Genomic DNA, 23,868 nt, shown 5'->3' with positions numbered 1-23,868 from the left:
AGTCTGACATTTCCAGGATTGTGTCTCTTAGCACCGTGGGATGATCTGGATTCATCCATTGTTACGTGTTATTCTACCATGTGTAATGACTGTGTGATACTATTCTAGACACTTAGGGATATATTTAGTAAAGATCAATTTAAATTGATTTAAAAACAAAATAGATCAATATTGATGTTGTGTTTCTGGGGCTAAATCACACATAAATATTTCCCACAGTGTGGTGTCATCAAATGTCCCAGCCATCGGTAAAGTGACATTTCCATCTGTCAGCAAAGTGACAATTCCGTCCGTCAGCAAAGCGACAATTCCGTCCATCAGCAAAGTGACAATTCCGTCCGTCAGCAAAGTGACAATTCCGTCCGTCAGCAAAGTGACATTTCCATTCGACAGTAAAGTGACATTTCCGTTCGACAGTAAAGTGAAATTTCAGCCCGAAAGTAAAGTAACATTTATATCCGTCAGGAAAGTGACATTTCCATCTGTCAGTAGAACTACACAAGTCAATGAAAGTGCCATCTTTCTGAGTAGTAAAATAATATGATCCTTTTCCTCCCTTTCTCTCTCTCTCAAGTGAGTGACTGTTGCATATAGCAGCAGGTGAATGAGAGGCTGCTGAAGACTGGGGGGTACGTGAGTGACTGTTGCATATAGCAGCAGGTGAATGAGAGGCTGCTGAAGACTAGGGGGTAAGTGAGTGACTGTTGCATATAGCAGCAGGTGAATGAGAGGCTGCTGAAGACTGGGGGGTACGTGAGTGACTGTTGCATATAGCAGCAGGTGAATGAGAGGCTGCTGAAGACTAGGGGGTAAGTGAGTGACTGTTGCATATAGCAGCAGGTGAATGAGAGGCTGCTGAAGACTGGGGGGTAAGTGAGTGACTGTTGCATATAGCATCAGGTGAATGAGAGGCTGCTGAAGACTGGGGGGTAAGTGAGTGACTGTTGCATATAGCAGCAGGTGAATGAGAGGCTGCTGAAGACTGGGGGGTAAGTGAGTGACTGTTGCATATAGCAGCAGGTGAATGAGAGCCTGCTGAAGACTGGGGGGTAAGTGAGTGACTGTTGCATATAGCAGCAGGTGAATGAGAGGCTGCTGAAGACTGGGGGGTACGTGAGTGACTGTTGCATATAGCAGTAGGTGAATGAGAGGCTGCTGAAGACTGGAGGGTAAGTGAGTGACTGTAGAATATAGCAGCAGGTGAATGAGAGGCTGCTGAAGACTAGGGGGGCAAGTGAGTGACTGTTGCATATAGCAGCAGGTGAATGAGAGGCTGCTGAAGACTAGGGGGAAAGTGAGTTACTGTTGCATATAGCAGCAGGTGAATGAGAGGCTGCTGAAGACTGGGGGGCAAGTGAGTGACTGTTGCATATAGCAGCAGGTGAATGAGAGGCTGCTGAAGACTGGGGGGCAAGTGAGTGACTGTTGCATATAGCAGCAGGTGAATGAGAGTATGCTGAAGACTGGGGGGGTAAGTGAGTGACTGTTGCATATAGCAGCAGGTGAATGAGAGGCTGCTGAAGACTAGGGGGGCAAGTGAGTGACTGTTGCATATAGCAGCAGGTGAATGAGAGGCTGCTGAAGACTGGGGGGTAAGTGAGTGACTGTTGCATATAGCAGCAGGTGAATGAGAGGCTGCTGAAGACTAGGGGGGCAAGTGAGTGACTGTTGCATATAGCAGCAGGTGAATGAGAGGCTGCTGAAGACTAGGGGGCAACTGAGTGACTGTTGCATATAGCAGCAGGTGAATGAGAGGCTGCTGAAGACTGTGGGGTAAGTGAGTGACTGTTGCATATAGCAGCAGGTGAATGAGAGGCTGCTGAAGACTAGGGGGGCAAGTGAGTGACTGTTGCATATAGCAGCAGGTGAATGAGAGGCTGCTGAAGACTAGGGGGGCAAGTGAGTGACTGTTGCATATAGCAGCAGGTGAATGAGATTCTGCTGAAGACTGGGGGGTAAGTGAGTGACTGTTGCATATAGCAGCAGGTGAATGAGAGGCTGCTGAAGACTAGGGGGGCAAGTGAGTGACTGTTGCATATAGCAGCAGGTGAATGAGAGGCTGCTGAAGACTAGGGGGCAACTGAGTGACTGTTGCATATAGCAGCAGGTGAATGAGAGGCTGCTGAAGACTGGGGGGTAAGTGAGTGACTGTTGCATATAGCAGCAGGTGAATGAGAGGCTGCTGAAGACTGGGGGGTAAGTGAGTGACTGTTGCATATAGCAGCAGGTGAATGAGAGGCTGCTGAAGACTGGGGGGCAAGTGAGTGATTGTTGCATATAGCAGCAGGTGAATGAGAGGCTGCTGAAGACTGGGGGGCAAATGAGTGACTGTTGCATATAGCAGCAGGTGAATGAGAGGCTGCTGAAGACTGGGGGGCAAGTGAGTGACTGTTGCATATAGCAGCAGGTGAATGAGAGGCTGCTGAAGACTGGGGGGTAAGTGAGTGACTGTTGCATATAGCAGCAGGTGAATGAGAGGCTGCTGAAGACTAGGGGGGCAAGTGAGTGACTGTTGCATATAGCAGCAGGTGAATGAGAGGCTGCTGAAGACTGGGGGGGTAAATGAGTGACTGTTGCATATAGCAGCAGGTGAATGAGATGCTGCTGAAGACTGGGGGGTAAGTGAGTGACTGTTGCATATAGCAGCAGGTGAATGAGAGGCTGCTGAAGACTAGGGGGCAAGTGAGTGACTGTTGCATATAGCAGCAGGTGAATGAGAGGCTGCTGAAGACTGGGGGGGTAAGTGAGTGACTGTTGCATATAGCAGCAGGTGAATGAGAGGCTGCTGAAGACTGGGGGGGTAAGTGAGTGACTGTTGCAGGGAGATGCAGGTGGATGGGAGGCAGCTGGGGGCAAGTGAATGACTGTTGCAGGGAGCAGAATGAGGATGGGAGGCTGCTGAAGGGTGGATAGAGGTGAGAGGTTGATGAAGTGTTGAGTGGGTGATGGAGAGACTGTTGACACATGGAGGTTGGTGGGAGACTGTTGTTACACATAATTGGTGGATCAGAAGATGTTGAACGGTGCATTGGGGCTGTGTTGGGTAGAGGAAAGGCCATTCATTTACAGTACAAGTGGTTAGCTGAGGAAAGGTGGAGCGAGTGGATAAGAAATTGTTATACTGGGGGCAGGAGGAGGCTGTTGAAGGTTAGGGCGAGTGGGAGGTTGTTGGGGCAGGGGAGGCTGTTTAAGGTTAGGGTGAGTGGGGGGTGTTGTATACTGGGGGTAGGGGGTGGCAGTGTGAGGTTAGTGTGAATGGGAGGGATGTTGACCACTGGGGGCAGGGGGTGGCTGTTGAAGGTTAAGATAAGTGGGAGGATGTTGAATACTGAGGACAGGGGGTGGCTGTTGAAGGTTAGGGTGTGTGGAAGGATGTTGAATACTGAAGACAGGGGGTGGCTGTTGAAGGTTAGGGTGTGTGGAAGGATGTTGAATACTGAGGACAGGGGGTGGCTGTTGAAGGTTAGGGTGTGTGGAAGGATGTTGAATACTGAGGACAAGGGGTGGCTGTTGAAGGTTAGGGTGTGTGGGAGGATGTTGAATACTGAGGACAGGGGGTGGCTGTTGAAGGTTAGGCTGTGTGGAAGGATGTTGAATACTGAGGACAGGGGGTGGCTGTTGAAGTTTAGGGTGTGTGGGAGGATGTAGAATATGAGGACAGGGGGTGGCTATTGAAGGTTAGGGTGTGTGGGAGGATGTTGAATTCTGTGGACAGGGGTGGCTGTTGAAGGTTAGGGTGTGTGGGAGGATGTTGAATACTGAGGACAGGGGGAGGCTGTTGAAGGTTAGGGTGAGCTGGAGGTTGTTGGGGGCAGGGAGTGGCAGTTGAAGGTTAGGATGAGTGGGAGGATGTTGAATACTGGGGCAGGGGGTGGCTGTTGACAGTTAGGGTTCAGCGGGAGGTTGTAGGGGGCAGGGGGTTGAAGGTTAGGATGAGCAGGAGGTTGTTGAATACTGGGGGCAGGGAAAGGCTGTTGAAGTTTAGGGTGAGCAGGAGGTTGTTGAGTGAGAGGTTGTTGAATACTGGAGGTAGGGGCTGGCTGTGTAAAGTTAGGGTGAGTGGGAGGATGTTTTCTACTGGGGGCAGGGGGTGGCTGTTGAAGGTTAGGGTGAGTTGGAGGATGTTGAATACTGTAGGCAGGGGTGGCTGTGTAATGTGAGGATGAGTGGGAGAATGTTGATAACTGAAGGCATGGGGTGGCTGTTGAAGGTTAGTGTGTTGAGTGGGAGGATGTGTGAGGATGTTGAATAGTGGGGGCAGGGGGTGGCTGTTGAAGGTGGCTGTTGAAGGTTAGGTTGAGTGGGAGGATGTTAAAATACTTGAGGCAGGGGTGGCTGTGTAAGGTTAGGGTGAGTGGGAGGATGTTGAATACTGGAGGTAGGGGTGGCTGTGTAAGGTTAGGGTGAGTGGGAGGATGTTGAATACTGGGGTAGGGGGTGATTGTTGAAGGTTAGTGTGTGTGGGAGGATATTGAACAAAGAAGGCGGAGGTAGGCTTGATAAGGCAGGAAACAGATAAAGGATTGAAGAGCAGGTCGGGTGGAGAAGGAGGAGGTGGGAAGACTACTGAATGGTGCAGAGGGAAGCAGAGGAATGATGCAGCAGGTGGTTGGTTTGCTGTTGAAAGTGTAATTGGTGGGAGGCTGTAAAATAATGGTAGGGTCGGAGGCTGCTGAATACAGGGGTGGAAGCTTCTTGAGGGGTTGGTTGGGTGGAGGCTGTTGAAACCTAGGGTCAGGTGGGAAACTGTGTTAAGGTGTGATAGGTGGACAAAAGGCTATTAAAGTGTGGGGCAGGTAGGAGGTTGCCAAAGGGGGAGGTTGGTGGATAAGAGGCTGTTGGAGGTTTGTGTGCAGCAATATTGGTTAAAGCAATTAGTTGTCATTAGCATCCAGAAGGGAATTATTCACACTACACAGATGTGACATATAAACATTGCTTGTGTATAATATTCTTCAGGTGACTCCAGAGTGTTTGTGGTGAGCCAGATACATCCTGAGTGTTTGTGGTGAGCCAGATACATCCTGAGTGTTTGTGGTGAGCCAGGGGTACTTCCTGAGGTTCCAAACATACCAAGGTTTATAGAAGTGCAAATAAACTGTGGGATAAAGCCTGTTCTGCCTGCACCATTAGGCTTATACCTGCCGTGGTCTGCACGGTGGGTCCTGAGATGTGGCGAGACTTTACTTCTAAAGGAACCGTCCTATCAGCCAGTAGTTTCCAGAATGTGTCGCAGCAGAAGCGGACGTCTCCATCTCCCAGACATTCCCAGAGCAATCCATCCGTCTCTCTGTAAAGTGATTAATATGCAGAATTCTGAACAATACTATGAGGATTCCTGAGGTAACAATAAAAAACTATTTTATCACTTCTCATATCTTCAAATGATTCTTTTCCTCCTTTATGCTCAGTAATATTTCCATGTAATCGACAGTAAATTAGGTCCTAGAGCCAGTAGACGCTGCTCATGAATTTACCTTTGGGTTTGAACGGAGGACAGATTATGCCTCACGCTAGCAGCGAGACTTCCGCTCCCAGGCTGGTTGGCCTTCAAGTTTCAGATCCTTACACAGCTGAAGATCTCTGGATCTCCCGGTCCGCAGATCACATAACAGAGTCCTCTTACAAGACTCCTGGCAGATTTCGCCCACGTGGCCCTTGTGGTGCAGGAACCAGAAGGTTTGGAAGAGCCCCTCGTCCTGCAGGAATCTCTGCATTAGATGATCCCAGTCTGACGGATAAGCAGATTTCATTCCATACGTGTTTAACGCGCTGTACAAAAGCTTCCAGCGAGGCTCATCTTTCCCGTGTTTGTTGGCTTCAGTCAGATTCAGGAAATAGGTCTCGTGGTCTAATACCATATGTGAGCTATTGGGGTACTGCCCATCAATCTGGTACACCCGGAAACCTGAAGACAGAAGACAGAGGAGTTACGTTAGATGCTGCAACAGAAACGACTATATGTACTGTATGTCACACTTAGTATGACCGCAATCGAACACGCTACAAGCAGTTCAGAAGATGTACTGAAGGTGAACACATTCTAAGCTGATTTTGGCAGGAGTCTTATGAAAGTATACAGATACCCCGTACAACATCGCTCGAGGGGTACCCCTGTGAGCACAGAGGACCCCTGCATCATTGACCACTATCCCACAGGGAATCTTTCTGCTAATCACTGACAGATACTTTACTTATTGTCTCTGTTCTCTCACCAGCTGCGACTTTGATTTGCAACAGGGGGCACTCATAGTCCAGTGCTGGCAGCAGAAACGAGCCTAGTGTTCTGTCACTGTGCCATTGCACGGGACTCTCATTCCCAGTCTGATGCTTGGCAGGACTGGGAAAAGCAGATCCCAGTGTATGTAAATGCACAGTCTATTTTTTCTTCTATTAGTTACTACAGTTGAATCATTGTACATTGTACCTAGGCCCTGATTCAGACCCGCTCGCTGCAGCTTGCTGGATTTATGGGCGTTTTTTTTTTCTCCGGCCACTCGCAAAGCTGTAGGAGACCACCCACAGCTTGTGCGAGCGGCCAGGAGACCATCGGCCTTGTGACAGGACCCTGCGGTAGGGTCTAGGCTGTCGCAAGGCCGAGTAGACTTCCTGCTCTAATAGAGCAGGAAGTCTACTACTGACATCACTAGTGGACTAGTGGATGACTAGTGATGTCAGTAACCCCTCCTACAAACGCCAGGCATTCCTAAAGGAATGCCTGCGTTTGTCCGGGCACCCCCCCTACCCGCCCACAAAACGGGGCGAGATGTCAATCAACATCAACAGCCGCCCCATCTTGTTGCGAGCCCTGTAGCGACTGAACTTCAGTCGCTGAGCAGGGCTCATGCACGCGCACGCCAGACGCGGTGCATGCGCAGTGGGCAACCATCGTGCCGCTTGCGAGCGCACAGTGCTTGCGAGCAGCTCTGAATCGGCCCCCTGGTGTTAAGCACACTCCATATTCCCATTTATTAGAGGGACGCCTCAATTAATTATATGTGTATGAATTAATAATTTTGAGCATATTAGTGGTCATGTTGCTTTTTAACATGTAATGTATTTTATACATGTGATTTATATATGTTTTGATTTATTTTCGCCGTCACCTAATGGTGACTCCTACACCAATTCACTTTGCACTCTATTTACTAATACCCCAATATTTCCCCCTGTTTTTCTTTGATTAATGTTACTTCATTACTGTATGTACTTGTGTATTGTCTGTTGAGCGTAGATTACTATGTGAAATTTTGAGATCTTGTGTTTGTTCTATTTTTACTAATTAAGTGATTCCTATATTTTAATTGATTTTCCTATTAAAAGTTATATGTTATTGAGGTGAGCCCCTATACATAGGAGTTCTTATTTTGTATGAAAGTATACAGGTTACAGGGAGACCCTCACACTTCATTCATGCCCTGACAATGGGTAACATATAACGTCGCCCAGCTGCAAATGATACTGTAAACATCCCTCGCACCTAAAATAATTCTGATTACTGAGCTGCTGATGGGTCTAGCTGACAGCTGAGTGACCGGGTCTCCACCAGCCTGGGAAGTGGGATAGGTTGGAACCCAGAAGGGGATTTGTTCTGAAATGGAAAATTAGATAGAATGGCATCACATGCCCTGATACCGGCTGTGCGAGTCCTCAAAGCCTACACACATCAGCAGCAGCAGACTGGACTTTGGAACCCTCCATTATGGTCTATTCTCGCTGCCAAAGTCTTTTCTCCTTTTGCATCTTAAATTTTTTGTCCATAAATCTAATGCAATGGCTTCCGCTTCTTCCCACCTGCGACGGCTGGCGTATGTACAGGTCAGGCCAGAAGTGAGGCCCAGATGAGCCACAGGCCGTGTAACATGAGGCACCTTCATGTGCGCTGGGCGGAATATTGGTGTCGCTGGTGGAAACGCAAAGTATCTTTTTACATCATTAATTACTATTTGTGCTCTAATTACAGTTATGGGAAGTGAGGGCAACATTTAATTTCTTCCTGATCGTGTATGTTACTATATATAACATAACGCACACAAATATATGACCGCTTTCGTCATGTGAACGTGCTATAACTTTGCGCCTGTTCCGGGGTCGCTCTGCACAATACGCAGTGATAAGACGAGTGAGGAGGATAAATAGAGGTTACCCTGTAGCAGGGAAATCACTTCTCTGCTGCCCGGCTCAGCTGCGTGACTCCGATACATATGATGGATATAACACCTCCATACCACTGTTACGTTTCCAGGCGTTGCGAAGTTGTGTGTCTGCTACCGGGCTCCGTCCACACAATAGAAGCACGTGGAACCCTCTGCATTTCCTTTTGTCTTATTTCAGTGACTTTTTGGAACATTTACTTGTTATAAAAAATAAGATTATCATATTATTTCCCTGTCTGCGTCAAAAGCTCTGCTTGGTTATTATTAGTCTGAAGTGGCCAAATATATCTAATAAATAAACACATCATGTGATAAAAATAGCAGACGGTAGCTTCCCTATAAGTGATCATGTGATTACCAGCCCCCCTCCCCCTCCCCCCTGGTGGCACCAGATAACAATAGCGGCCAGTAGCTTCCCTATAAGGATCATGTGATTACCAGCCTCCCTCCCCATTCCCCTCCCCCATGGTGGCACCAGATACCAATAGCGGCCAGTAGCTTCCCTATAAGTGATCATGTGATTACCAGCCCCTCTCCCCCTCCGCCCTGGTGGCACCAGATACCAATAGCGGCCAGTAGCTTCCCTATAAGTGATCATGTGATAGGAGTTACCTGGGTTCAGGTTGAAGTAGGTGGTGACACTGGGTGCGATAAAGGCCACGGACAGAGGTCGGCTCAGGGTCTCCTCGTCGTAAAATATCTCAAACTCATCGAGGTGCGTGTGTCCAAAAAACTGTCCAGCAATGGTGCTCTCATACCTGCGGACAGAGTAATCAGATTACAGAGCATCCTGGGAGGCGGAGGCCTATCCCCACTCACATGTCTATACCGGGCGTACATACAGGGCTTGAGTCACATTTGGACGCAACTCCTTTTTGTGGATGGATCCTGCAATTTTAGTAGTTTCACAGTTGTCCAAACATTTATTTCTGAGCACACAATAGGAGTAATTATGGAAAGATTACCTGTAACTCACATCAGCCCAATACAGCATACAGGACCAGCAAGTAACTATGAGGGCAGAGTAATAACTATTACTGTAATACTATGAGGGCAGAGTAATAACTAATACTGTAAAACTATAAGGGCAGAGTAATAACTAATACTGTAATACTATGAGGGCAGAGTATAAAACTAATACTGTAATACTATGAAGGCAGAATAATAACTAAAACTGTAATACTATGAGGGTAGATTAATAACTAATACAGTAATACTATGATGGCAGAGCAGCAGTATTTGTAATAAATACTGCTGTAATACTGTGAGGGGCAGAGCAGCATTAGCTGTGTACAGGAAAGGACATATAAATAATACTGTAATACTGCGAGGGTCAGAGCAGCATTAGCTGTGTACAGGAAAGGAGTAATAACTAATACTGTAATACTGTGAGGGTCAGAGTAGCATTAGCTGTGTACAGGAAAGGAGTAATAACTAATACTGTAATACTGTGAGGGGCAGAGCAGCATTAGCTGTGTATAGGAAAGGAGTAATAACTAATACTGTAATACTGTGAGGAGCAGAGCAGCATTAGCTGTGTACAGGAAAGGAGTAATAACTAATACTGTAATACTGTGAGGGTCAGAGCAGCATTAGCTGTGTACAGGAAAGGAGTAATAACTAATACTGTTATACTGTGAGGGTCAGAGCAGCATTAGCTGTGTACAGGAAAGGAGTAATAACTAATACTGTAATACTATGAGGGGCAGAGCAGCATTATCTGTGTACAGGAAAGGAGTAATAAGTAATTCCGTAATACTATGAGGGGCAGAGCAGCATTAGCTGTGTACAGGAAAGGAGTAATAACTAATACTGTAATACTGTGAGGGGCAGAGCAGCATTAGCTGTGTACAGGAAAGGAGTAATAACTAATACTGTAATACTGTGAGGGGCAGAGCAGCATTAGCTGTGTACAGGAAAGGAGTAATAACTAATACTGTAATACTGTGAGGGGCAGAGCAGCATTAGCTGTGTACAGGAAAGGAGTAATAACTAATACTGTAATACTGTGAGGGGCAGAGCAGCATTAGCTGTGTACAGGAAAGGAGTAATAACTAATACTGTAATGCTGTGAGGGGCAGAGCAGCATTAGCTGTGTACAGGAAAGGAGTAATAACTAATACTGTAATACTGTGAGGGGCAGAGCAGCATTAGCTGTGAACAGGAAAGGAGTAATAACTAATACTGTAATACTGTGAGGGTCAGAGCAGCATTAGCTGTGTACAGGAAAGGAGTAATAACTAATACTGCAATACTGTGAGGAGCAGAGCAGCATTAGCTGTGTACAGGAAAGGAGTAATAACTAATACTGTAATACTGTGAGGGTCAGAGCAGCATTAGCTGTGTACAGGAAAAGAGTAATAACTAATACTGTAATACTGTGAGGGTCAGAGCAGCATTACCTGTGTACAGGAAAGGAGTAATAACTAATACTGTAATACTGTGAGGGGCAGAGCAGCATTAGCTGTGTACAGGAAAGGAGTAATAACTAATACTGTAATACTGTGAGGGTCAGAGCAGCATTAGCTGTGTACAGGAAAGGAGTAATAACTAATACTGTAATACTGTGAGGGTCAGAGCAGCATTAGCTGTGTACAGGAAAGGAGTAATAACTAATACTGCAATACTGTGAGGGTCAGAGCAGCATTAGCTGTGTACAGGAAAGGAGTAATAACTAATACTGCAATACTGTGAGGAGCAGAGCAGCATTAGCTGTGTACAGGAAAGGAGTAATAACTAATACTGTAATACTGTGAGGAGCAGAGCAGCATTAGCTGTGTACAGGAAAGGAGTAATAACTAATACTGTAAGGAGCAGAGCAGCATTAGCTGTGTACAGGAAAGGAGTAATAACTAATACTGTAATACTGTGAGGGTCAGAGCAGCATTAGCTGTGTACAGGAAAGGAGTAATAACTAATACTGTAATACTGTGAGGGTTAGAGCAGCATTAGCTGTGTACAGGAAAGGAGTAATAACTAATACTGTAATACTGTGAGGGGCAGAGCAGCATTAGCTGTGTACAGGAAAGAATTAACAACTAATACTGTAATACTGTGAGGGTCAGAGTAGCATTAGCTGTGTACAGGAAAGGAGTAATAACTAATACTGTAATACTGTGAGGGGCAGAAAAGCATTAGCTGTGTACAGGAAAGGAGTAATAACTAATACTGTAATACTGTGAGGGGCAGAGCAGCATTAGCTGTGTACAGGAAAGGAGTAATAACTAATACTGTAATACTGTGAGGGGCAGAGCAGCATTAGCTGTGTACAGGAAAGGAGTAATAACTAATACTGTAAAACTGTGAGGGTCAGAGCAGCATTAGCTGTGTACAAGAAAGGAGTAATAACTAATACTGTAATACTGTGAGGGGCAGAGCAGCATTAGCTGTGTACAGGAAAGGAGCAATAACTAATACTGTAATACTGTGAGGGTCAGAGCAGCATTAGCTGTGTACAGGAAAGGAGTAATAACTAATACTGTAATACTGTGAGGACCAGAGCAGCATTAGCTGTGTACAGGAAAGGAGTAATAACTAATACTGTAATACTGTGAGGGTCAGAGCAGCATTAGCTGTGTACAGGAAAGGAGCAATAACTAATACTGTAATACTGTGTCGGTCAGAGCAGCATTAGCTGTGAACAGGAAAGGAGTAATAACTAATACTGTTATACTGTGAGGGTCAGAGCAGCATTAGCTGTGTACAGGAAAGGAGTAATTACTAATACTGTAATACTATGAGGGGCAGAGCAGCATTAGCTGTGTACAGGAAAGGAGTAATAACTAATACTGTAATACTATGAGGGGCAGAGCAGCATTAGCTGTGTACAGGAAAGTGTAAAAACTAATACTGTAATACTATGAGGGGCAGAGCAGCATTAGCTGTGTACAGGAAAGGAGTAATAACTAATACTGTAATACTGTGAGGGTCAGAGCAGCATTAGCTGTGTACAGGAAAGGAGTAATAACTAATACTGTAATACTATGAGGGTCAGAGCAGCTTTAGCTGTGTACAGGAAAGGAGTAATAACTAATACTGTAATACTATGAGGGGCAGAGCAGCATTAGCTGTGTACAGGAAAGGAGTAATAACTAATACTGTAATACTGTGAGTGGCAGAGCAGCATTAGCTGTGTACAGGAAAGGAGTAATAACTAATACTGTAATACTGTGAGAACCAGAGCAGCATTAGCTGTGTACAGGAAAGGAGTTATAACTAATACTGTAATACTGTGAGGGTCAGAGCAGCATTAGCTGTGTAGAGGAAAGGAGTAATAACTAATACTGTAATACTATGAGGGGCAGAGCAGCATTAGCTGTGTACAGGAAAGGAGTAATAACTAATACTGTAATACTATGAGGGTCAGAGCAGCATTAGCTGTGTACTTGAAAGGAGTAATAACTAATACTGTAATACTGTGAGGGGCAGAGCAGCATTAGCTGTGTACAGGAAAGGAGTAATAACTAATACTGTAATACTGTGAGGGTCAGAGCAGCATTAGCTGTGTACAGGAAAGGAGTAATAACTAATACTGTAATACTGTGAGGGGCAGAGCAGCATTACCTGTGTACAGGAAAGGAGCAATAACTAATACTGTAATACTATGAGTGTCAGAGCACCAGTAGCTGTGTACAGGAAAGGAGTAATAACTAATACTGTAATACTGTGAGATGTAGAGCAGCATTAGCTGTGTACAGTAAAGGAGTAATAACTAATACTGTAATACTATGAGGGGCAGAGCAGCATTAGCTGTGTACAGGAAAGGAGTAATAACTAATACTGTAATACTGTGAGGGGCAGAGCAGCATTAGCTGTGTACAGATAAGGAGTAATAACTAATACTGTAATACTGTGAGGGGCAGAGTAGCATTAGCTGTGTACAGTAAAGGAGTAATAACTAATACTGTAATACTGTGAGGGGCAGAGCAGCATTAGCTGTGTACAGGAAAGGAGTAATAGCTAATACTGTAATACTGTGAGGGTCAGAGCACCATTAGCTGTGTACAGGAAAGGAGTAATAACTAATACTGTAATACTATGAGGGTCAGAGTAGCATTAGCTGTGTACAGGAAAGGAGTAATAAGTAATTCTGTAATACTATGAGGGGCAGAGCAGCATTAGCTGTGTACAGGAAAGGAGCAATAACTAATACTGTAATACTGTGAGGGGCAGAGCAGCATTATCTGTGTACAGGAAAGGAGTAATAACTAATACTGTAATACTGTAAGGAGCAGAGCAGCATTAGCTGTGTACAGGAAAGGAGTAATAACTAATACTGTAATACTATGATGGTCAGAGCAGCATTAGCTGTGTACAGGAAAGGAGCAATAACTAATACTGCAATACTGTGAGGAGCAGAGCAGCATTAGCTGTTTACAGGAAATGAGTAATAACTAATACTGTAATACTGTGAGGGGCAGAGCAGCATTAACTGTGTACAGGAAAGGAGTAATAACTAATATTGTAATACTGTGAGGGGCAGAGCAGCATTAGCTGTGTACAGGAAAGGAGTAATAATTAATACTGTAATACTGTGAGGAGCAGAGCAGCATTAGCTGTGTACAGGAAAGGAGTAATAACTAATACTGTAATACTGTGAGGGGCAGAGCAGCATTAGCTGTGTATAGGAAAGGAGTAATAACTAATACTGTAATACTGTGAGGAGCAGAGCAGCATTAGCTGTGTACAGGAAAGGAGTAATAACTAATACTGTAATACTGTGAGGAGCAGAGCAGCATTAGCTGTGTACAGGAAAGGAGTAATAACTAATACTGTAATACTGTGAGGGTCAGAGCAGCATTAGCTGTGTACAGGAAAGGAGTAATAACTAATACTGTAGTACTGGGGGGGCAGACAATTAGTACTGTGAGACAATAAGACAACATTATTAGTTACTGCAAATCACTGTACACTGTGACAGCCCAGATACATGGGTGAAGGGCAGGAAAGTATTGGGGTACTTTATGGAATGGGTAGAGTACCAGGCCAGTAGTATGAGTACTGATACAGAATACTGGTGTATTGCCCGGGTCACGTTATGGGCACGGGGTACTGGGGAGATGGCTGGAGGGATGGCTAGAGTGAAAGAGAGCGCACTTATGTAACAGGGGGAAGCAGTCATTTTGTCCACAGTGATTATGTTATGGAGACTGTGTCGGCGGTATTATACAGACACAGCTGTATTGTTAGTGAATGCATTTTATCTGTGTCGGCATTGTAATATTATATATGATGCTTTACCATCATGTTTAAAGTTATAGAGCTAAAACAGTTAAAATGTTTTAAGTAACATTACAAAAGAGTTGGTATAATTCTACAGGCTTTCTCCACTCAACATATTGTTTATGGAACAAATGAGTGTATTCCCCTGTAGAGGTTTATTAAAGCATAGGCATGTTTGGGGGAAGGCTGCTGTTTAGTGTAGGGGCACTGAGGAAAAAGTATCAGAGAAATGGTGGGTAAAGACATGTTTGGGGATCTGGGATAAAGTATAGGAGCATGGGGGGCAGTGGGATACGGTCTAGAAGCATGGGGGAGGTGGGATACAGTCTAAGGGTATAGAGGGTGGAGGAATACAGTATAGAAGCATGGAGGGTGGTGGGTCAAAGTCTAGGGGTATAGAGGGTAGTGGGTTACAGTCTAACCGCATGGAGGGTGACGGTATACAGTATAGGAGCATTGAGGGTGGAGGGATAGTGTAGGGGCACTGAGGAAAGAGTATGAGGGAAAGTGTGGTTAAATAAGTATTTGGGGAGCTGGGATACAGTATATGAGCATGGAGGGTGATGGGCTACAGTATATGAGCATGGAGGGTGATGTGATACAGTATAGAAGCATGCAGTGTGATGTGATACAGTATAGGATCATGGTGGGTGATGGGCTACAGTATAGGAGCATGGAGGGTGATGGGATACAGTATAGGAGCATGGAGGGTGATGGGACACATTATTGGTGCATGGAGGGTGATGGGCTACAGTATAGGATCATGGAGGGTGATGAGATACAGTATAGGAGCATGGAGGGTGATGGGATAGTATAGGAGCATGGAGGGTGGTGGGATACAGTATAGGAGCATGGAGGGTGATGGGATACAGTATAGGAGCATGGAGGGTGATGGGATACAGTATAGGTGCATGGAGGGTGATGGGACACATTATTGGTGCATGGAGGGTGATGGGATACAGTATAGGAGCATGGAGGGTGGTGGGATACAGTATAGGATCATGGAGAGTGATGAGATACAGTATAGGTGCATGGAGGGTGATGGAATACAGTATAGGATCATGGAGGGTGATGGGATACAGTATTGGATCATGGAGGGTGATGGGATACAGTATTGGATCATGGAGGCTGATGGAATACAGTACAGGATCATGGAGGGTGATGGGATACAGTATAGGAGCATGGAGGGTGATGGGACACATTATTGGTGCATGGAGGGTGATGGGCTACAGTATAGGATCATGGAGGGTGATGAGATACAGTATAGGAGCATGGAGGGTGATGGGATAGTATAGGAGCATGGAGGGTGGTGGGATACAGTATAGGAGCATGGAGGGTGATGGGATACAGTATAGGAGCATGGAGGGTGATGGGATACAGTATAGGTGCATGGAGGGTGATGGGACACATTATTGGTGCATGGAGGGTGATGGGATACAGTATAGGAGCATGGAGGGTGGTGGGATACAGTATAGGATCATGGAGAGTGATGAGATACAGTATAGGTGCATGGAGGGTGATGGAATACAGTATAGGATCATGGAGGGTGATGGGATACAGTATTGGATCATGGAGGGTGATGGGATACAGTATTGGATCATGGAGGCTGATGGAATACAGTACAGGATCATGGAGGGTGATGGGATACAGTATAGGAGCATGAAGGGTGATGTGATACAGTATAGGAGCATGGAGGGTGGTGGGATACAGTATAGGTGCATGGAGGGTGATGTGATACAGTATAGGTGCATGGAGGGTGATGGGATACAGTATAGGTGCATGGAGAGTGATGGGATACAGTATAGGTGCATGGAGGGTGATGTGATACAGTATAGGTGCATGGAGGGTGATGGGATACAGTATAGGAGCATGGAGGGTGATGTGATACATGATAGGAGCATGGAGGCTGATGGGATACAGTATTGAATCATGGAGGGTGATGGGATACAGTATAGGAGCATGGAGGGTGATGGGATACAGTATTGGATCATGCAGGGTGATGGGATACAGTATAGGAGAAGGGAGGTTGAGTGGATACAGTACAGGATCAGGGAAGATTGATGGGATCCAGTATAGGAGCAAGGAGGGTGGTGGACTATAGTATGGAAGCATGGATGGCAGTGTGATGCAGTATAGGAGCATGGAGGGTGAGGGGATATAGTATAGGATCATGGAAGGTTGTGGGATACAGTATAGGAGCATGGAGGGTGATGTGATACAGTAAAAGAACATAGAGGGTGATGGGATACAGTATAGGTACATGGAGGGTGTTGGGATAGAGTATTGGAACATGGAGGGTGATGGGATAGAGTATCGGAGCATGGAGGGTGATGGGATACAGTATAGGTGCATGGAGGGTGATGTGATACAGTATAGGAGCATGGAGGGTGATGGGATACAGCATAGGAGCATGGAGGGTGATGGGATACAGTATAGGTGCATGGAGGGTGATGGGATACAGTATAGGTGCATGGTGGGTGTTGGGATACAGTATAGGTGCATGGAGGGTGATGGGATACAGTATAGGAGCATGGATGGTGATGTGATACAGTATAGGAGCATGGAGGGTGATGGGATACAGTATAGGAGCAAGGAGGGTGGTGGGATACAGTATAGGTGCATGGAGGGTGATGGAATACAGTATAGGATCATGGAGGGTGATGGGATACAGTATAGGAGCATGGAGGGTGATGGGATACAGTATAGGATCATGGAGGGTGATGGGATACAGTATAGGTGTATGGAGGCTAATGGGATACAGTATAGGAGCTTGGAGGGTGGTGGGATACAGAATAGGAGCATGAAGGATGATGGGATACAGTATAGGAGCATGAAAGGTGATGGGACACAGAATAGGAGCATGGAGGGTGATGGGATATAGTATAGGTGCATGGAGGGTGATAGGATACAGTATAGGTGCATGGAGGGTGATGGGATACAGTATAGGTGCATGGAGGGTGATGGGATACAGTATAGGGTCATGGAGGGTGGTGGGATACAGTATAGGTGCATGGAAGGCGGTGGGATACAGTACTGGATCATGGAGGGTGGTGGGATACAGTATAGGAGCATGGAGGGTGATGTGATACAGTATAGGATCATGGAGGGTGATGGGATACAGTATAGGTGTATGGAGGCTGATGGGATACAGTATAGGAGCATGGAGGGTGATGGGATACAGTATAGGTGCATGGAGGGTGATAGGATACAGTATAGGTGCATGGAGGGTGATGGGATACAGTATAGGTGCATGGAGGGTGATGGGATACAGTATAGGTGCATGGAGGGTGATGGGATACAGTATAGGATCATGGAGGGTGATGGGATACAGTATAGGATCATGGAGGGTGATGGGATACAGTATAGGTGTATGGAAGGTGGGGGGATACAGTATTGGATCATGGAGGGTGATGGGATACAGTGTAGGAGCATGGAGGCTGATGGGATAAAGTATAGGAGCATGGAGGAGGTTGGGATACAGTATAGGTGCATGGAGGCTGATGGGATACAGTATACGAGCATGGAGGGTGGTGGGATACAGTATAGGAGCATGGAGGGTGATGGGATACAATATAGGAGCATGGAGGGTGGTGGGATACAGTATAGGTGCTTGGAGGGTGGTGGGATACAGTATAGGTGCATAGAGGGTGATGGGATACAGTATAGGTGCATGGAGGGTGAAGGGATACAGTATAGGATCATGTAGGGTGATGGGATACAGTATAGGTATATGGAAGGTGGTGCATGGAGGGTGATGGGATACAGTATAGGTTCATGGAGGGTGATGGGATACAGTATAGGATCATGGAGGGTGATGGGATACAGTATGGGACCATGGGGGGTGATGGGATACAGTATAGGAGCATGGAGGGTGATGGGATACAGTATAGGAGCATGGAGGATGTTGGGATACAGTATAGGTGCATGGAGGCTGATGGGATACAGTATAGGAGCATGGAAGGTGGTGGGATACAGTATAGGAGCATGGAGGGTGATGTGATACAATATAGGAGCATGGAGGGTGGTGGGATACAGTATAGGTGCTTGGAGGGTGGTGGGATACAGTATAGGTTAATGGAGGGTGATGGGATACAGTATAGGTGCATGGAGAGTGATGGGATACAGTATAGGATCATGTAGGGTGATGGGATACAGTATAGGTATATGGAAGGTGATGGGATACAGTATTGAATCATGGAGGGTGATGGGATACAGTGTAGGAGCATGGAGGATGATGGGATACAGTATAGGAGCAAGGAGGGTGGTGGGATACAGTATCGGTGCATGGAGGGTGATGGAATACAGTATAGGATCATGGAGGGTGATGGGATACAGTATAGGTGCATGGAGGGTGATGGGATACAGTATAGGAGCATGGAGGGTGATGTGATATAGTATAGGATCATGGAGGGTGATGGGATACAGTATAGGTGTATGGAGGCTAATGGGATACAGTATAGGAGCTTGGAGGGTGGTGGGATACAGAATAGGAGCATGAAGGGTGATGGGATACAGTATAGGAGCATGAAAGGTGATGGGACACAGAATAGGAGCATGGAGGGTGATGGGATATAGTATAGGTGCATGGAGGGTGATAGGATACAGTATAGGTGCATGGAGGGTGATGGGATACAGTATAGGTGCATGGAGGGTGATGGGATACAGTATAGGGTCATGGAGGGTGGTGGGATACAGTATAGGTGCATGGAAGGTGGTGGGATACAGTACTGGATCATGGAGGGTGGTGGGATACAGTATAGGAGCATGGAGGGTGATGTGATACAGTATAGGATCATGGAGGGTGATGGGATACAGTATAGGTGTATGGAGGCTGATGGGATACAGTATAGGAGCATGGAGGGTGATGGGATACAGTATAGGTGCATGGAGGGTGATAGGATACAGTATAGGTGCATGGAGGGTGATGGGATACAGTATAGGTGCATGGAGGGTGATGGGATACAGTATAGGTGCATGGAGGGTGATGGGATACAGTATAGGATCATGGAGGGTGATGGGATACAGTATAGGATCATGGAGGGTGATGGGATACAGTATAGGTGTATGGAAGGTGGTGGGATACAGTATTGGATCATGTAGGGTGATGGGATACAGTGTAGGAGCATGGAGGCTGATGGGATAAAGTATAGGAGCATGGAGGAGGTTGGGATACAGTATAGGTGCATGGAGGCTGATGGGATACAGTATAGGAGCATGGAGGGTGGTGGGATACAGTATAGGAGCATGGAGGGTGATGGGATACAATATAGGAGCATGGAGGGTGGTGGGATACAGTATAGGTGCTTGGAGGGTGGTGGGATACAGTATAGGTGCATGGAGGGTGATGGGATACAGTATAGGATCATGTAGGGTGATGGGATACAGTATAGGTATATGGAAGGTGGTGCATGGAGGGTGATGGGATACAGTATAGGATCATGGAGGGTGATGGGATACAGTATAGGATCATGGAGGGTGATGGGATACAGTATAGGTGTATGGAAGGTGGTGGGATACAGTATTGGATCATGGAGGGTGATGGGATACAGTGTAGGAGCATGGAGGCTGATGTGATAAAGTATAGGAGCATGGAGGGTGATGGGATACAGTATAGGTGCATGGAGGGTGATGGGATACAGTATAGGTGCATGGAGGGTGATGGGATACAGAATAGGAGCATAGAGGGTGTTGGGATACAGTATAGGAGCATAGAGGGTGATGGGATACAGTATAGGAGCATAGAGGGTGATGGGATACAGTATAGGTGCATGGAGGGTGATGGGATACAGTATAGGAGCATGGAGGGTGATGGGATACAGTATAGGAGCATGGAGGGTGGTGGGATACAGTATAGGTGCATGGAGGGTGGTGGGATACAGTATAGGAGCATGGAGGCTGATGGGATACAGTGTAGGAGCATAGAGGCTGATGGGATACAGTGTAGGAGCATGAAGGGTGATGGGATACAGTATAGGAGCATGGAGGGTGATGGGATACAGTATAGGAGCATGGAGGGTGATGGGATACAGTATAGGAGCATGAAGGGTGATGGGATACAGTATAGGAGCATGACGGGTGATGGGATACAGTATAGGATCATGGAGTGTGATGGGATACAGTATAGGAGCATTAAGGGTGGCGGGATACAGTATAGGGGCATGGAGGGTGATGGGATACAGTATAGGAGCATGGAGGGTGGTGGGATACAGTATAGGTGCATGGAGGGTGATGGGATACAGTATAGGAGCATGAAGGGTGATGGGATACAGTATAGGAGCATGGAGGGTGATGGGATACAGTATAGGAGCATGGAGGGTGATGGGTTACAATATCGGAGCTTGGAGGGCACTAGGATACAGTATAGGAGCATGGAGAGTGATGGGATACAGTATAGGAGCATGGAGGGTGATGGAATACAGTATAGGAGCATGGAGGGTGATGGGATACAGTATAGGAGCATGGGGGGTGATGGGATACAGTATAGGAGCATGGAGGGTGATGGGATACAGTATAGGTGCATGGAGGGTGATGGGATACAGTATAGGTGCATGGAGGATGATGGGATACAGTATAGGAGCATGGAGGGTGATGGGATACAGTATAGGTGCATGGAGGGTGATGGGATACAGTATAGGAGCATGGAGGGTGATGGGATACAGTATAGGAGCATGGAGGGTGATGGGAAACAGTATAGGAGCATGGAGGGTGATGGGATACAGTATAGGAGCATGGAGGGTGATGGGATACAGTATAGGAGCATGGAGGGTGATGGGATACAGTATAGGAGCATGAAGGGTGATGGGATACAGTACAGGAGCATGAAGGGTGATGGGATACACTACAGGAGCATGGAGGGTGATGGGACACAGTGTAGGAGCATGGAGGCTGATGGGATACAGTGTAGGAGCATGGAGGGTGATGGGATACAGTATAGGAGCATGGAGGGTGATGGGATACAGTATAGGAGCATGGAGGGTGATGGGATACAGTATAGGATCATGGAGGGTGATGGGATACAGTATAGGAGCATGGAGGGTGATGGGATACAGTATAGGAGCATGGAGGGTGATGGGATACAGTATAGGTGCATGGAGGGTGATGGGATACAGTATAGGTGCATGGAGGGTGATGGGATACAGTATAGGATCATGGAGGGTGATGGGATACAGTGTAGGAGCATGGAAGGTGGTGGGATACAGTATAGGAGCATGGAAGGTGGTGGGATACAGTATAGGTGCATGGAGGGTGGTGGGATACAGTATAGGTGCATGGAGGGTGCTGGGATACAGTATAGGAGCATGGAAGGTGGTGGGATACAGTATAGGTGCATGGAGGGTGGGACCATACGGTATCTCTATGTGAACAATTGGGGGTGACCTATATTTACCTGTTGACTATCCTGTAATAATTCCAGCTCCAGCTCTTCAGACAGCGTCCCGGGGGGATGTGGCCAATAATGTGGACCTGCAGAAATAAAGAAATCCAGTCACACTGACCCACAGAGCTGACACTCACATTGGGTTATTAGGACTCTTAGGGGTAGATTCATTAAAGCTTATAAAAGTGATGTTGCCCATAGCAACCAGATTCTGTCTATCATTTTGTAGGATACAATCTGATTGGTTCCTAAGGACAAAACCTCCCCTTCTCATTTTTAGAAGCATTAGTAAATCTACCTCTTAGAATAATCTAACACTGTGCTAATGTATAGCTGTGATTATTATACATGTGATTATATTATATAGATGTGATTATATTACAATATGCCATCTATAATATTATTCATATATTTTGAGTCGCTTTGTGGCCGGGGACTGAGTTTTATTTACTAAGAATCGTGTTTTATACATAGGAAGAGAAGTTGCAGATGCACTATGCCATCATTACTGTTCACATTTCAATGTATTTTGTCATTAAATATAAAATCAGAGGTAGTTAGTACATCAATGGCCAATGATACGAGCCAGCCCACCATCGTCATGGTCACCTCACTGAGCAGGTCCCTAACACTCTGGGGTTCACATCTGGGACCCAGTGCACCCCAAAAGACAGCCCAGCTAAACACCCCCCCCAGGGCATGACACGAAAACAAGAGTCACAGAAAGTGTTATAAAGTATCAGGTGTGTAAAAGTAGCTAATAAGTATTAAAAATAGTAATAAAGGTAAAAAATACATGAATAATAAACAAATATGACAAGTGATATACAGAGTGATTATGTGGTGATTCCCTAAAGAGCTCAGGGGGCCCCACGCCCAAACGCTCACCCCAAATAAACTGACACTATATAAATATAAATAGGACTTACTTTGGATTATACCTGTTACCTGGTGCAGTCGAATGCTAGGTCCCTAAAAACATATAGAGGGAGGTGGGGGAGGGGTGCAAATCTAGCCTGGAGCAATCTCAGGCTTCAGCTGTGTGTATAATAAATACATATAATATAGAGTATAGGGAGGGGCTCTATACTGCACACCCTAATAGTAATGAAAGGTGCCATCATGCTGAGATTTTAAGGTAATATACATACTGGAAATCCAGGGGAACCCCAAACCGTTCCCCAGGCAAAACGGGGTAAACGGCTTGGGGTTCCCCCGTATTTCCAGTACCCAGCATCGGGCTCAACCAGCCAGGTGGCAATTCCATAGCAAGCATGGGGTCTCCCCTGGGAAGCATTCTCCAGCCGCAAACTGATCACTTCAGCCCTGGAATTCCTCGAAAAGTAGGAAACCACAAAAAAGGGGACCCCCCTCTCGGGGATAACCCAGGTCTACGGTAAATCCTGTTGCTCCTCCCTGCACCTCTGGAGGCGATGGGTGTAGGGGCAATTGGTTAAATTTAGTGATAATATTGTTTTTCACAATGGGACTACAGGTCCCAGCAAGCCTGCTTTAAAAACAAATATATAGGATACAGACACCATTTTAACACATAATTACACATTCAGTAATCACTCACACTACATACTTTACAAGAAAAAGAATAAAAATCAGCTGGCACTGATGCACTAAATGTAGACGAAAAGAGATATGGGGCCTGATTCAGAGCCGCTCGCTAGCGGCAGTACACTCGTTCCGAGCGATGTTCGCACATCTGAGCATGCGTACGGTTTTTAGTGCGCATGCGCGAACCAGTCAGTGCGGCCGAAAATCGTTTGTACGCTATATAGCGAGTGCCTGCTATTTTGAGTGACAGAATGAGGCGTATGTGGGTGGTAACAGGGGAAGGTGCTTGAAAACCGGGGAGTGGAATTCGAACGCAGGCGTGCTTAAAGGTCAAAACGGGCGTTTTAAGGGTGTGCATAATTAATACAGCAGCGTCATTGACCACGTCACTTGGTTTTTTTTTAACTCAGAACTGCTCGCAAAATAGCGGTTGAAAAAACCAACCACAAGAATAGCGAGCAGTTCATACGCTGTACGATGTACTCGATTAATCTAATAAATAGCGGACATGACGTATGGTGCGAGCGGCCAGGGGGCGTTTTTATC

The 23,868-nt window shown here is 46.1% G+C and overlaps 1 protein-coding gene across 2 annotated transcripts in view; it reads right to left on the bottom strand.

The window, feature by feature from the left end:
- Positions 1 to 536: 536 nt before the first annotated feature.
- The window catches only part of SMPD1 (sphingomyelin phosphodiesterase 1), a 71,515-nt gene continuing 48,183 nt past the window's right edge, over positions 537 to 23,868 (bottom strand). For both annotated transcript variants that reach the window (XM_088458843.1, XM_088458842.1), the window contains exons 4-6: positions 21,766 to 21,842; positions 8,769 to 8,914; positions 537 to 5,908 (exon numbers count right to left, since the gene is read on the bottom strand). In XM_088458843.1, coding sequence (XP_088314969.1) covers positions 5,514 to 5,908; positions 8,769 to 8,914; positions 21,766 to 21,842 — 618 coding nt within the window. In that variant the 3' untranslated portion in view covers positions 537 to 5,513. The remainder of the gene's footprint in view (positions 5,909 to 8,768; positions 8,915 to 21,765; positions 21,843 to 23,868) is intronic.

This window comes from Taudactylus pleione, unplaced genomic scaffold (assembly GCF_031769625.1).
Source record: "Taudactylus pleione unplaced genomic scaffold, aTauple2 ptg000859l, whole genome shotgun sequence".
In the NCBI taxonomy this organism is placed as follows: Eukaryota; Metazoa; Chordata; class Amphibia; order Anura; family Myobatrachidae; genus Taudactylus; species Taudactylus pleione.
Note: the sequence above shows the minus strand (reverse complement) of the source record. Positions and strands in the feature narration are given on the sequence as shown.